Raw genomic sequence first — 14,204 nt, 5'->3', positions numbered from 1 at the left:
AGCGGAGTTTCCGGGCGATAGTGCCGCGGGTGCGGCAGAGTGGCGAAGTCCTTGGACGAAGGTTCCAGGGCAGGGAGTGAGTGAGTTCAGTGGAGTCGGGAGTTTCCGGGCGATAGAGTCGCGGGCGCGGCGGAGTCCCGAGTGAAGTTGCGAGCGAGTCGTCGTGTGGGATCTCGGCGAAGGGTGTGACGGCGGCGGTGGAGTGCGGCGATGGAGTCCCGCGGCGGAGACCCACGAGGGGTGCTGCGGCGAGAGTTGCGCCAGAGGTGCGGCCCAGCGAGGTGTGCGGAACGAGTGACGGGGGGCATAGACATTTCTTTAAGTGTAGTTAATTGTTTGCCATCTTAGAAGATTAATTGTAAGTGACATAAGTAGTGGAAATAAATAAAACTGTGTGCGATAAAAATCTTTAATTGGGCTATCCTTTACGAACCCGCAGGGAAATCGTAACAATATTCATCTTGGCAAATCTTTTTGAAAACAGAGGGTTTACTATTTCCTGCAGCAGACATTCCTTGTCGAATCTGAAACAAACATAATTATAAATTCACTTAGGTAGGTGTAACATAAACTTTAATTATAGTTTTATTTTAACACTGCAGGTTCTCTCTGTATGTTAAGCTATTGATAAAACATATTTGAGTCGTCAATGTGTGTGTGTGTGTGTGTGTGTACCAAAATAGCTTACGATAAAACTACAAGTAATGCAATGTTTATGTTGTAAATGAATATCAGTGGTATAAAAACCTTACTGTGAAAGATGTGTTAGAGAAAAGAAAAACCGTAGAGGCATATAAATGTAGACTTCATTTAGCACCGTTGTATGAACTACACATTTTACTGCTCTACTCAATAATTGTATATAAAATAATAAGAAAAATACCTGCACAAATATGCTTCCATTTTTTCGCACCAGAAAGTCTTTTTCGATCATTTCATGCCATCCAGTGGGAAGTGTAAAGCACAAAGTAACAATATTTTCTTCCCGTTATGTGCATCTGCCCTGCACTTGATAAGAATAGTTTAAATCGCGTCTCAGTAGCGGTTTTCCGTTAATTATTGCGCAGTGAGTTATCTGAAATTAGTACATGATGTTTTATGCCATGAATATTGTACAAAATGAATCTAAAAGTTCATTTTCAATAAGTGGTAATTGTATTTAGCAAAACTAAAAGAGCTAAAAGGAACACATGTATAGGTGAAAATGATAACCTGTCCATTATCGATAGCTTCTTTCGGACTTTGGAACCTATCTGCTGAAAGAGGGCACTTAATTTCCATAATGACATCGTCACGCACCAAACCATCTGGAACAGAATTTCTGTATGAGTTAATTGTAAAACATAAATTACATTATCAAAATTTAAAACATATATATTATTGCATATTTTAAATGTACCTGGAGTTGCACCAAGAAAAGGATATTCAGAATCTATGAATAAGCCACACACTGTTGCCACTATTCCATGATCTTCGGCCATTTTACACTTGGCTACAGATTCGTTGGCAATACCATACTGTGTACCTATCGTGCTGCAGTTTCCATACAATATGGAATGAACTAAGTTTCTACAAGATGTTGTAGCCCTCATTTTACAAACGCTGCCGAAATGAGAAGCAGTTAGTAACTTCCTCCTCTCTGTATTCCACAAGTGACATCTGTATTGACAACAAAGTCGTTCTCTGTAGCTCATTTCGCTCTTCTTCGAGACTAGCAACGAAACTTCTTTTCTTTTCCTCAAGCTCTGATGCTGTAATCGTAATCTCTGGTTGATCTTCATTTGCCCATACCAAACCATAGCGCTCATCTGCAGTATAAAGTATTTTTTCACTTTCATTTGTATCTTGGTATTGTGCAATCGTTGATGTTTCCTTCTTTGTCTTGCTCGTTGTTGCTGGTCAACGAATTTTTTTGTGTATATTCCTAGAACAAAAAATAATTGTACATGTAAATGTAAAACAATTTCCCTTATTAACTCCGTTATATTTTGTACACTGATAATGTTTGAAATATAGTTGACCCTGCCAAAATATTTTTGTAATGTAATTATTTTTAGAAATAATTGCATATTGGCTTCAAAAGTTTAGTAAAGACACTTTCACAATACTGCACACACCCCATTGGCAGTGTGGATATCAATAAAACACTTAATGGCTGCCCCTAAATATTTCTTATAGTGCTCAATATTGTGGTTACCTGAAATAAATTTTTCTTGATATATCACCCACAATACAGTTTTCATTACAGCACGAGCCTGTATTATTTTGGCCTGGCATGGGCGAGAGTGTAGCTGCTGCCAAGTCATTAGCATTGTTCCTGAAAGTAAAATAAAACTTTCATGTTATATTTCATACAAAGATTTTTTGTGAAATTTTGTGAATGAAGCATATAATGGTTGGGTATTTGTATTGTTCATATATATATATATATATATATATATATATATATATTACTATATGTCTGTATTCTCTTCCATGATTTGAACACACTGGCTCATGATACAGACATTTTGTGGACATGGTTACATTATCGAATTAAAATTCATATTACTGTTCATGTTTAAGGCCATGAACGGGAGATTTTAAAATACTGATGCAAATTATTCAAGTACTTCGTACCGAAATACATTGAAGAAACTCAAGACAGTGCGTATACACTGCAATGGCGATGTAAAAAATAGTAACTAAAATTAGTAACTTGCCGCCCATTGCAAAAATGCTTTAAAAATAACAAGCAAAATGTTTCTCTTAAAAAAATTATTTAGGGAAGAACTGCAACACTTACTATCAAGATCTTACAATGAACTTCACTTTCAACTGTTTTTACACTTTAAAAATATATATATTTCTAATTGGATACTTTTCTATTGCTTTAGTTAACCTTTACATCATGTAAACGGACGAAACAGAATTTATTATGTAATTATTTCATCCCCTTATTATTTATCAAATAAAACACTATACACTCATAAGCCACTCTTATTGTAAACAAGAAGTAAGAACCTAAGCTAGCCATGGGTCGTTTCAGATACGTACAGCTGTTCAGCATAATTTGTTGGCAGTCCGAGCTGTCTGATGCATGCTGCATTCGCTTAGGGCCTTATTCACTCACTCATTCACTCTCTTCATACCCTTGCTTAAATTACATATAATAATTAATACAAAAACCGTGTTTTGAAATTAAATCCTGTAAGATTTTTACTTACTGAACTAGCTGTTGCTTCCTTTCCTTCCACCAAGCACGACAGATTTTCTTTCTTGACGATCTTCTGATACATGGTCTTACATGTAGACTTGTAGTTTCTTATGAGAATCGCCAACATTTTTTCTGCGACATTGCACATGAAAAAAAGTATTCTGTTCAACTAGCCCAGAATAACTGCGCTACACCTTCGGAACGCAGTTTGAGAGAGGAACCGGTTATCGGCAACACAATCTTCGCGCGTATTGTCTCACATTTGTTGTCCTTGGACTCGCAGTGGAAGAAGGGTCTAACGATCAGGCAGGGAAATATACAAATGATGAGCTAGATGGGCGCGTTGCCCTTGTTGTCACAGGCAGCCTTAAGTTTAATAACGAACTTATCCATGTTTTCATTAATATATATAACACCTAAATTCGCGAGTAACTACGGTTTTTTTTTTTTTTTTTTTTTTAGTATAACTACAACCACTCCTACAGTTGGAAGCTTCGGAACTGGCATATTGATGTGTGTGTAGGGGTGAGTGTATGAGCGGATTGAAGGACGTTGGATCACGTTACTGGAACGTACAAAAACGATAGCAGCATCTCATGTTCTTCTTATTGGCTTTCAAAGTGCTGCCCGTCGAACATAATACTCCTGAGATACGCAGTTATTCTCCTACGTGTTAGGGTTTTTTCGAAGAACGCATTCCTAAGAAGAGAAGGAAAAATGTCTTACTTTTTCAATCATATGCTTTGTGTGTAGATATTAGCTGACACATGATCTACTAATTTATTTCATTTATGTAATCACACGTATTTTACAAAAATTAAAATACTATAAAACTACTGGTTGTACTTGAAAATGATTGGGGGGGGGGGGGGACGTGTCCCCCACGTCACCCCCCCCCCCCCCGGCAGAGATGCCCGTGCTCACAAATATCGTGTAGGTATATAATATATATATATATATATATATATATATATATATAAGCTGGATGGCTCCATATTGGCAGCGCACGTGTACAATATTCCCTTCCCATGTATACAATCCTGTTATATGTTAACCCTGTCAGTGACACAAGCAAGGGAATGGGGGGTGAGATGGATATAATTCCCCCCCCCCCAATAAGTCCTAAAAAAAATCTATAATTACCACAAAAAATGGAAATACTTTGAAAGCAAACGGCAGGGAAAGGTGTTTTATCACCCCCCCCTTTTTTTTCAAATAAAATTATGCGTACCTTTCTAAGCCCTGTGGTCTTAATTTATTTTATACCTATTAGGGACCTGAGGATTACAGTCTGTAAGCAACACTTAACATTAAACATGCTCACGATTCCAGCAAATATATTAGGAAAGTTTTCCAAATATGTATTTTACATTGCAAAAGAATTCACTAATTTCGCGGTGCACTAGTATCTACAAACCGGGTCATTGCGGTTTTGAATCTTAGCAGGGCTGGCCGGCACCATATGGCACACGTATAGTGACAGAAAAAAGTCAACGGAATACAGCAGAAAATAACTCTCAGCCGAACATTTCTGTTCGTTATTCCGGTCAAAATGTTCTCGTCCAAGGATAGGGAAGCTGATGGTGCCGTGCTGTCGTTAATTTCCACGATATCCTGGCCGAAAAAAAAAAAATATTTCTTGGAAAATGTACGGCGCCCCGCTACGCGGCGGAAGACAGAGAAAGAGTGCGAGTTTGAGTGAAGAGTGAACGATAAAAGCGTAAAAGATGGTGGGGGGGGGGGGGGGGTTTGAGTAAAAAACCGGCTGGCTGGCAGACGAGCAGGCCGGCGACTCAAGGCCGCTGCGGGGACCCCGCCCCTTTCAGAGCCGCTCCGCCGCGGGAAAGTGGACCTTATTGGCGTGGTGGGGCGAGAGAGGTAGAGAGAGAGAGAGAGAGAGAGAGAGAGAGTGGCGAGGGAGCGGTGACGTGTCGCAGTTGGCTCGCGCCCGCCTGTCCGCCTGGCGAGTCGAGAGGCAGCCCCCGCCGAGCACCGGTCGCGTCTTGCGTGCGTGCGTGTGTGTGTTGTGCGCGAGGTGCGTGGAGTGTGCTGTGCGTGTGTGTGTTGTGCGCGTGGTGCGTGGAGTGTGCTGTGCGCGTGTGTCGTCGCCATGGGCCAGTCGGACGACCAGAGGGACGACGAGTACGTCAAGGAGGAGGTGGAGCTGCTGCACGAGGATGGCGGCTACCAGCCTCCCGCCGGCGCCACGCCGGTCAAGCTCGACGTCTTCATACAGAAGTTCATCGAGATCAAGCGCGTCGTGCCCATGGTCTTCAGTCACTTCAAAGTTGTAAGTCCCCCCCTCCTCCCCTTCTTCTGCACGCTACAGAGATCACACCCTCCCGCCAACAATTCTTATTCTCTGCTTCCCGGCAGGTGTAGTAAACATTCTGGATTGTTTTTTTTCTCTAACGTTGGCAAGCCTAGTAGCGGCTTCCTTTTTCAAAACTTTTAAATAAGGTCCGTTCTTAAATGGCACGGAAACGGATACGGACCCGTATGGTTAGCTCTTCCGTTTACGTTGCTCCGTGCGACCAATAGAAGCCGAGTACTTGGCTGCGACGGTAGCCATGTTTGTTTATGTCCTAAATACGTTAAAAATTGTTTCAAATGCAAGAGTATATAGTTTTCTATTATTACGTTTACAGTTTATTTTGTATTATTTATGTAAATTCTGCCCGTTCTATGACATCGAAGCGTAATAAATATATTAAATAGTTTCGTAACTTGGAAAAATCATATTCGTTGCCTTTTGGTACGTTTCCGTGCGCTGTGGAAGTAACAGTGACATGTTCCCGAAGACCCGTCTCAGTTTCCGTGGCATTTTAGAAGTGGCCTAAATTCCTTTGGCGTTGTCGGATTATAGCCGTAATATATACTAGGGACGATATTGGAACGACTAGTTTAACACATAACAAAGTTTGAAGTGAATATTATGACCGCCACATTAGGAAGGGAACGCCCGTTCTTTGCCTGGCAACGCTCTGCTTTCATTTAACTTCAGTTTCGCTAGCACCATGCTCCATCTGTGACTCGTGCAGTGTCTTTGTTTTACCGTTGGCAAGCCCGGTAGCGTTCGCATTTTTTTTCCTTTCTCAACCTTGAAACATCAAATTCCTGTGGCTAAGCCAGATAACGGTGAAAGAATGTACGTTCCTCCCCCAAGTTTTTTTCACAAAAGAAACTTTCATTTTATCCATTATATATATATATATATATATATATATATATATATATATATATATATATATTCCGCGATCAGAAGGTAAAACGACCTGCCACTGCTGTGGAAGAAGCTACCTCGCCGAAGTACCGCGTGCGTTGCGCGAAAGCCGAGCCGCCGACTTCCCGCTCGTTACCTGTGCTCTGCTTTCGACGCTGCGGCGGGGTCATTAAAGATGGCGGCGCAGGGGTGTGACAGCGGGTTGCCAGGTGGGAAGTTGGCGGTCGGGGCCGTGCTCTGCTTCTTATTTCGTGAAACATAACCGCCAGAGCAGTACAGTTTAAAAATCTCCCCGTGAAAACCCGTTGGCTGTCTCCTTGCTTCGTAACGTTAAAAATAAAACCGACTCACTTCTGGGGTTGACATGTTTGTGCGCCGTTCAGAACGCAGTTTTAAACTTTTGTCCCCGGTTTCCTTTTACAAGTTCAGGTTTACGTTTCAGACACAAATAACCCCATGAAAATATTTTCGACATTTTTATAAACATGCCTGAAACAAGTTGAGTTGGGTTTGATTTTGTGTATACGGTCTAAGCTCTAAATTTCAGTTGTTTTTTTATTTTTTTATTTAGTAGAGCTCCTACTTATGCCAATCTAGTCGTAAGAGCCGACACACAGTTCTTATTTAATAAAGGACTAGTTCACTTCAAATTAAACGCTCATTGTTTATTTAATAATAAACAAACGTTCACTTATGCATGCGCAATCCTCGTCCAAAATTTGAATTATTTCTAACTGTTATTTTCTCTGTTTTGCTGCGACAATTAAATACATAAAAATAAAACAAAGTATGTACTCTTTTAAAGAAATTCTGGGATATAATTTAGCAGTAATCCTATTTTTTTAATTTATGCAATGTTTTCCGTTAAACCTTTTGTTACGGTAGTAACCACAAGGCTATGGAAAGTTTGAAATCATTGTAGCCTAGTATTTACAAATTGCATAAAATAAAAAAAAAATATTAAGAAACTGAAATAAACATTTGTAAGAAAATGATATCTTGATGATATTGAGGCGTATCCTACATACATTCAAAAGGTAACCAGGTTTAATAATTTTTACATTTTTTTGTCTTACAAATCGTTTAAATAATTTTAGGATCCACACACATGTTTTAATTTTATGCGTTGTTGATAAGTACAAGGTATAAAGTAAATCAAAAACAATTCAGATATGCTTATTACTATGTAGGTATCTACTTTAATATACTTTTTGAAAACGTCGCGTAAGGCTACCACTATAGGCCCATACATGTCAAGTGTGTGTATGTGTGTCAATATTATTGTTTTTTGAACATACATGTTCAAATTATAATTTTTCACACAATTTTTTTTTAGAAATCCGCCTCCCCCCCCCCCCCCCCCCCCCCCCTTACGAAAGAAAGAATTCGTGTATCCACCACTGTTTGTATTCGATCATCTTGCCGCTAGGATATTTTTCACTCTCTCGCCTGTGTTGTTAGTACAGAGCAGTCGGGTATTTGTTTCTAGCGTGTTTGCTGATACCGCCCTGGTCTAAACCAGTGGCGAAAATCTGTCTGATCCGCTTGTGAGTGTGAGGGGGGGGGGGGGGGGGCGGCTGACAGACTCAAGTCATATCTAGATAGGCTGCTTGTACGTTGTTATACAGCCTGTATGTTGGCCTGTACGCATGCAATAAGCAGGAAAATTTAAAATATACAGAAAGTTTCAGTAAAACATAGTTATGACGTTTATGCTTATCAATTCCGTTTGTCACGATTTTTTGAAAGCGATAGCGCCCCCAACCGTTTCCAATTGAGTGGCTTCTTAATTCCACCCTCCCTCCCCAGCAAATATTCTAAAATCTAAACAGCAAACACAGTTGGGTGCTGAAAGAAACGGAGGGGGGGGGGGGTGATTTTCTCGACAGGATCATCACAGGAGATGTCTTGTTTCTGCGAAGTTGATGTGGAACGCAAATCCGTAAAGTAGGGAATGGAAACAAGCTAGGAGATGAAGGAAATTGAGGTTGAATGTCAAGGCAAGGCTGCCCGACACTCTGGGCATATTATATCAATAATTCGTCCCCCCAGGCCACACTGTTAATATAAAGGAAACTTCTACCTTGACGTTCTCAGACTCCTCAAAGCTCCGTGTGGCTCGCGGTACTGTTATCAGCGCCGAGCGCTGTCGGTCGTGGGACGGGGCGGTGTTTTTGTCGTTGAGGTCATGGGGTGACGTCACGGGAGCGAGGCGACCTTGGCTGCTCGGGCCGCGTCACGCCGAACCGCGGGCGCTTCATGGCTGTCACAACAATGCGGGCGCTTCCGGGCGCCTCGAGCCCCTCAGTCGCCGCGACGCCGCTCTTCGCTGGAGGGGGCTAGCCACCGAGTTGCTGCTGGCTGCCTCTACCCAGGCACCTCTGCACCGCGCTGAAGTGGCGTACATGCTTTCCCCTGCCAAATGGGGTCACGTCAAATCAGCGCTGCCCAACCCAGGGCGTACGTACATGCTGGTTCCGCTAGGGCTGGTTGGCGTGTTAGTCTAGTCATCTTAGTCAAAATTAGGTAAGAATCTTGGAATTTGAGATACCCAGCTATAAACTTGTATTTTGACATCCTAAAAGTTGTCTCAAAACCTACATATGGTAGGGTGTACGCGACTATTAAAATCTAAGGTCAAAGGTCACAAAAATCGAATTTCTTGCAAATATTTCGTTTCCTATGGGTTTTTAGCTATTTTTATTTATTATCAATATTGTAGAGTATAAAATTCCCTACAACTTTTGTTTCAAAAATGTTTTTATACGTTGAATCGTTTTCGTGATAAGAGGGCGGAGAGCGCGTGGTTAGAGCATAATTTAAGGTCAACCGGTAGTCCCGGTCAGAAACACGCCATATAAAGTTTATTAATTATTGATAAATACATAATTATTAATTTTCATTTCTTTATAACTATTACATTATATTGTCACGTCATCGTGACATATATTCGTGATATCTTTGGCTGCACACAGGCAGTAACATAAATATCAATCGAAGGTTACCTAGAATTTATTTATTTTTATTTATACACCAGCTACATTCAGCAATAGGCCGGTTTACAATTTTTTCGTGTTTTTTTACATATTACAAAAAATTAAAATATCAGGAAAACACTAAATATTAAACCACTGGATAGAAAACCATTAAAGAAACTTAACAGCTAACATAATAATAAAGTAATTCTATCTCTTCCATAAATAAATAAACCAATTCACATTCAATAAAAAAACTTACTTAAATGATTTTATTTCTATCCATTATACCACTTCTTATTAATTGTCTTACGTAATATTGATTGGGTAGAGTCACACTTGCAGTGCGCTGCCTCTGGTATTGTGGCAGGGTTCCAGTTTACTGTTTCTTGCGAAGCAGTGCGCGGTAACGTGAATTTTGAAAATTGTGATGGACATGCTCTGCCGAAGGGAGTCTGGTATGTCATTCCACAGATGGCTTGCCAAGTAACTAAATTATCTCTCAAAGAATTTGCTATGGTGCTTCGATAAGTGAATATTTTTTCCTATGTCTGGTGTTTATCGTGCAGTGATAATGTGGCGTGGACAATACAAACACATTTTATAAATAAATACGGTATATATTAACTGGTCACAATAATATTTTCACTTAATTACGTATATTGTAGGTTTGATTTGACAGTTTGTTATGGGTTCCTAACGATGTAATTTGATTTTTTTTTTAACAAATACAAATTTGATACCAGAGTTGTGCTTCTCTCAGCTGTAGGACTGCTTTGGTAAACAAGTTGGGGCTGTCAGTTTTCATATCTGGAGTAGTTGCTCTAATTTTGATCTTCATTTCACGAAAAGGGAACGGGACTGATGCCGACAAATAATTTACGCAACAGCACACACAACAGATGCACCTCAGACCTCCTCTATGTGATGTGCTTTGTTTGTATATAGGTAAGAATATGCGATGTTTGAAATTCTGTTAAGAGGCCGTGTCACAAATTTGCGCTCCTATCTATATCAATGTTATTTTAAAAGGCAGTTTTTCTCAAAGTCTATAAGAGGTAGGGGCCGGAAATTTTGCCTACTGAAAGTATACAATACATTTAACATAACCGCTTTTTTCAAATTTATTTATCATATCATATATTATTTCTGTGATGAAAATAATATTATCAATATTTTGATTTGTCCAGATACATTGAAATTTTGCTTATATTTATAATTATTTAGCAAAAACTGAAAACGCCATTGAAATGTATTGCATATTACCTTCCGATCAGTGTCTTCATGATCATGATGGGTTTATAAACCTGGGTGTAATCAAGTCTTTAACTATTACATGACAACATTTATACTTAATAATTTGGAGATATGCCTTTTCTATCCTCAGCCCCTGAGCTTTTACTATCTGGTCTGGCGACCGACCTGACACTCTTCAACCACCCCAGGGGTCTCCGATTACACATCTTATCAAAAAAAAAAAAGCTGTTCGTTCATTTGTTTTTGTGTTCGAGCGAAGGTTTACTTCTCCATTAGTGCCACAGAATTCACATATTTATGCCAAGGGAATATTCCGCTGATGTATGGTCGCGAATAATACATTCGTATGGCGTCACAACTTTTTTGTTTGTCATCGGGAAAATGACGCCGCAGTTTGATTTTTTGTGGTGATATAAAATAAATTTTCTTGGAATGTTCATTTTAAATTGAGCATTTTTAAATGTCAGCGTAGAATATGCTTATCTGCCCATTTTGTTTCTTTCCATAATAATGAGTAAAGTTAACATTGTCATAGACATTTTATTATATTCGTTTGCCGTCCAAGTACAAATGTCACACTATATCGCACGTAATTATATTTTTTTACTAATTTGTTAGTTGTCATTTTATTTAAGTTATAAATAACATTAATAAAAATTATTACTTAATAGTCCAGAATAGAGATTGAGTTATTATTCATTTAATAGGGGTTTAAAATATGGTACTACATACATATTTATATTATCTTGTTGTCTTCTTTGTAACTTTACTGGAAGAATGGCATTTGGTATGTATGTTAACTCACAATGAAAATACTTCAGAAGTACTCAATTAACAGTGAACAACCTAGGGCCTATACTAATTTCATTATGTTCATGAAATATAATTGATATTACTAATAATGAACTGTATGTGTTTTGCGTAGAGATATCGTACGAACTGTATGTGGTACAGACCAACATTAGCTAAGACTCTGTAAATAAGTAATTTCAGTTAATGTGTAGAGAATATTAAAAGTTAGAAATAATGATATATATAAAACAATGCAGAGTTATCAGCATAAAAATAGAAGTTGTTTTTACGTAGCGCCTACTGGAATGTATATTTTGTGTTGAATTATGTGGTATGATTAGTATTCTCTTATTGTAAGTGTGTTTTGTTAAAATCTTATAAAACATCACTTACTGTTGAAGGATTTTCATTTTTTTTGTGATGATCTTACTTAAACAAGTTTTAATTATATTACACATGTATATTTTAAAAGCATTTTAATGTATACTTATAGAATTGTAATAGGCTTTATACGGACTCTCACGATGCATGTGAGCATTTATAATTAATAGAGACCGGAAAAATTCGCGGATTCATTCGGCGATAGGCTAGAAGTCAAATACATATACCTTTTAGATGATTTTGCTATTGGCTTACTGTTCATCTGGACGAATCTCAACCAATTATAAAACACCAACCAAAGAAGGATCGAATCACAGACAAACAAGCTGAGACGACTAACAAGTCAGCAGCAAATGAACTGCCGTTATTTGCCCGAGTGTACAGGGGAATGTGCAGTCTATCCTGAAGGCCGTCGAAACCGCGAATTTTTCCGGTCCCTAATCTACATCAATATTATGGCTGTTTCACAAGATCAAATATTTATTGAATTCAATCTGTTGCATTCATTGTACATGATTTTCGATATGTACATTGAATTCAATACAAATTGAAGATGTTACTCAACTAAGCTTATTCTTATTAACTTATAAGTATTTTGTTTGTTCAGTACATAAAAGTAAAAGATTCGTTATTATTTAAATAATGAGCATCTTTAAGCAATAACGTTTTCAAAATATTTACATAAACATAATGGAATATATTTTTTAAATACTTTATATCTACGATCACATCAACGGCAGTATTATGTAATGAATGAGGTAATGAAATATCTTGAAAGGATATTTTCTTCTCTGTAAAGTAAATTTGTTATGCAGCCCTCTTAATGTTAGTCTTGTGAGTTATTTTGTCTTCTAATATGCTACAGCAATGTATAAAATTAAGTTTTGTTAGTGTTTTAGTCTTGTGTAATGTTAAAGTGTAATGTGATAAATTCAATAATTTTTTTGTAAGTTCGTATTCATAAAGGTAGGCTACATATCGTATTAAGATAAATAGTATAATATTTGTAAATTTAAATTCTTTGAAACAACGTCGATAAGAGGTTCACCTACCTCTGTTAAACTGTATGATGGTGCATTGTAAAAAATTAGGTAGTCTGACTTAAGTGAGATTGTATTTAGATTGTGTGTGATGCATATGCAATATCTAAGCATATGCATTTATGTTATTATCCTTTTAAAACGTTACATGATGAATTTCGTATACTTTTTAATGTCAACTAACATTATTTATCACGGACTATTACATCCAGATAAAGAATAATTACCACATGTTTGAAGATTAATTGTATTCCGATACGTTTAAAGTATTAAAATTTTTAGATTCGACTTATACCATAGTTGTATAAGTGAGGTTTCTTGATTCTGAATCCCTGCATCCGCAATTTCCTAGTGAGCCGCCGGTCAGATTGTCATCCTCTCAGATTGTCGAGGAACCAGATACATTTTTCGTCGAGTAAACTCGAGCTGTCAACCTTCCCACTAATCCTGTGATAAGGGTATATATAGTAGCTTTATCACGCGCTGCGGCTACAGTTCCTTCGGTTGAAAAAACCACTAAATCTCACTGTTAAAAGAGAGAACTTCTAGAGCAGAATATTGGAAATAAACATTTACTGACACGGCCTCTTAACCTTCCTAGTCGATCAAGAAGGCTGGTGCAATGCTCATGTGGCGAGTTTCTGACCGGGACTACCGGTTGACCTTAAATTATGCTCTAACCACGCGCTCTCCGCTCTCTTATCACGAAAACGATTCAAAGTATGAAAACATTTTTGAAACATTTTTTTTTGGAACTCCAACAAGTTGACTGGATCTTTTTAAAATATACTCAGACTGCACGAATCGTCTTCTAAATGTGTATGTGTGGCGGAAATAAATGTAATGCCATTGCTTTTATATCCTCGTATATATATTGATGTTTTTGTATTAATTTAATTGTAGCAGGTATATGCCTATACTCACTTGATACTATGTAAAATATTTTTTGCTGGTTTTTTGTAATGCACTATTGTTTTAAAATATTTAAATAGGACCTCAATTGGTTTTTCAGCATATTACATAATTTATCGTCAACTTTGTTATGTTAAATTGTTAGTTTTAAATGGATAATGCAATTGTAAATAGTTAATTTACAAATGTGATTAAGTGAACGTTGGCACCTGCAAAGATATTAAATTATAAAGGATATAAAACCTAAAGAATAAATTTCTTGGATTTCTATTCGTAACATTCATTCGGTTTTTTTTTCGGATGCCATATTTTTTTATGAGTTTTTCATTTACAAGGAAATTAAATAATGAACATTACGTTTATTGTATCATGTTCATATAGCGCTATTTGGAAAATTGTTTTATTATTATTATTTTTTAGTTTAACAT

At 37.8% G+C, this 14,204-nt stretch overlaps 1 protein-coding gene across 7 annotated transcripts in view; it reads left to right on the top strand.

Annotated features, from left to right (window-relative positions):
- LOC134536437 (calpain-A-like) overlaps positions 1-14,204 on the top strand; it is a 221,877-nt gene that overhangs the window by 39,893 nt on the left and 167,780 nt on the right. For 2 of the 7 annotated variants that reach the window (XM_063376178.1, XM_063376164.1), the window contains exon 1: positions 5,089-5,486. The exons of 3 other annotated variants lie outside the window; for them this stretch is intronic. In XM_063376178.1, the coding sequence (XP_063232248.1) occupies positions 5,307-5,486 (180 nt within the window). In that variant the 5' untranslated portion in view covers positions 5,089-5,306. Of the gene's footprint in view, positions 1-5,088; positions 5,487-14,204 lie in introns of those variants that run through there. 2 more of the 7 variants (XM_063376208.1, XM_063376200.1) reach the window with 2 other exon arrangements.

This window comes from Bacillus rossius, chromosome 1, assembly GCF_032445375.1.
Source record: "Bacillus rossius redtenbacheri isolate Brsri chromosome 1, Brsri_v3, whole genome shotgun sequence".
NCBI lineage: Eukaryota > Metazoa > Arthropoda > Insecta > Phasmatodea > Bacillidae > Bacillus > Bacillus rossius.
This window is presented reverse-complemented; position numbering and strand designations above follow the sequence as displayed.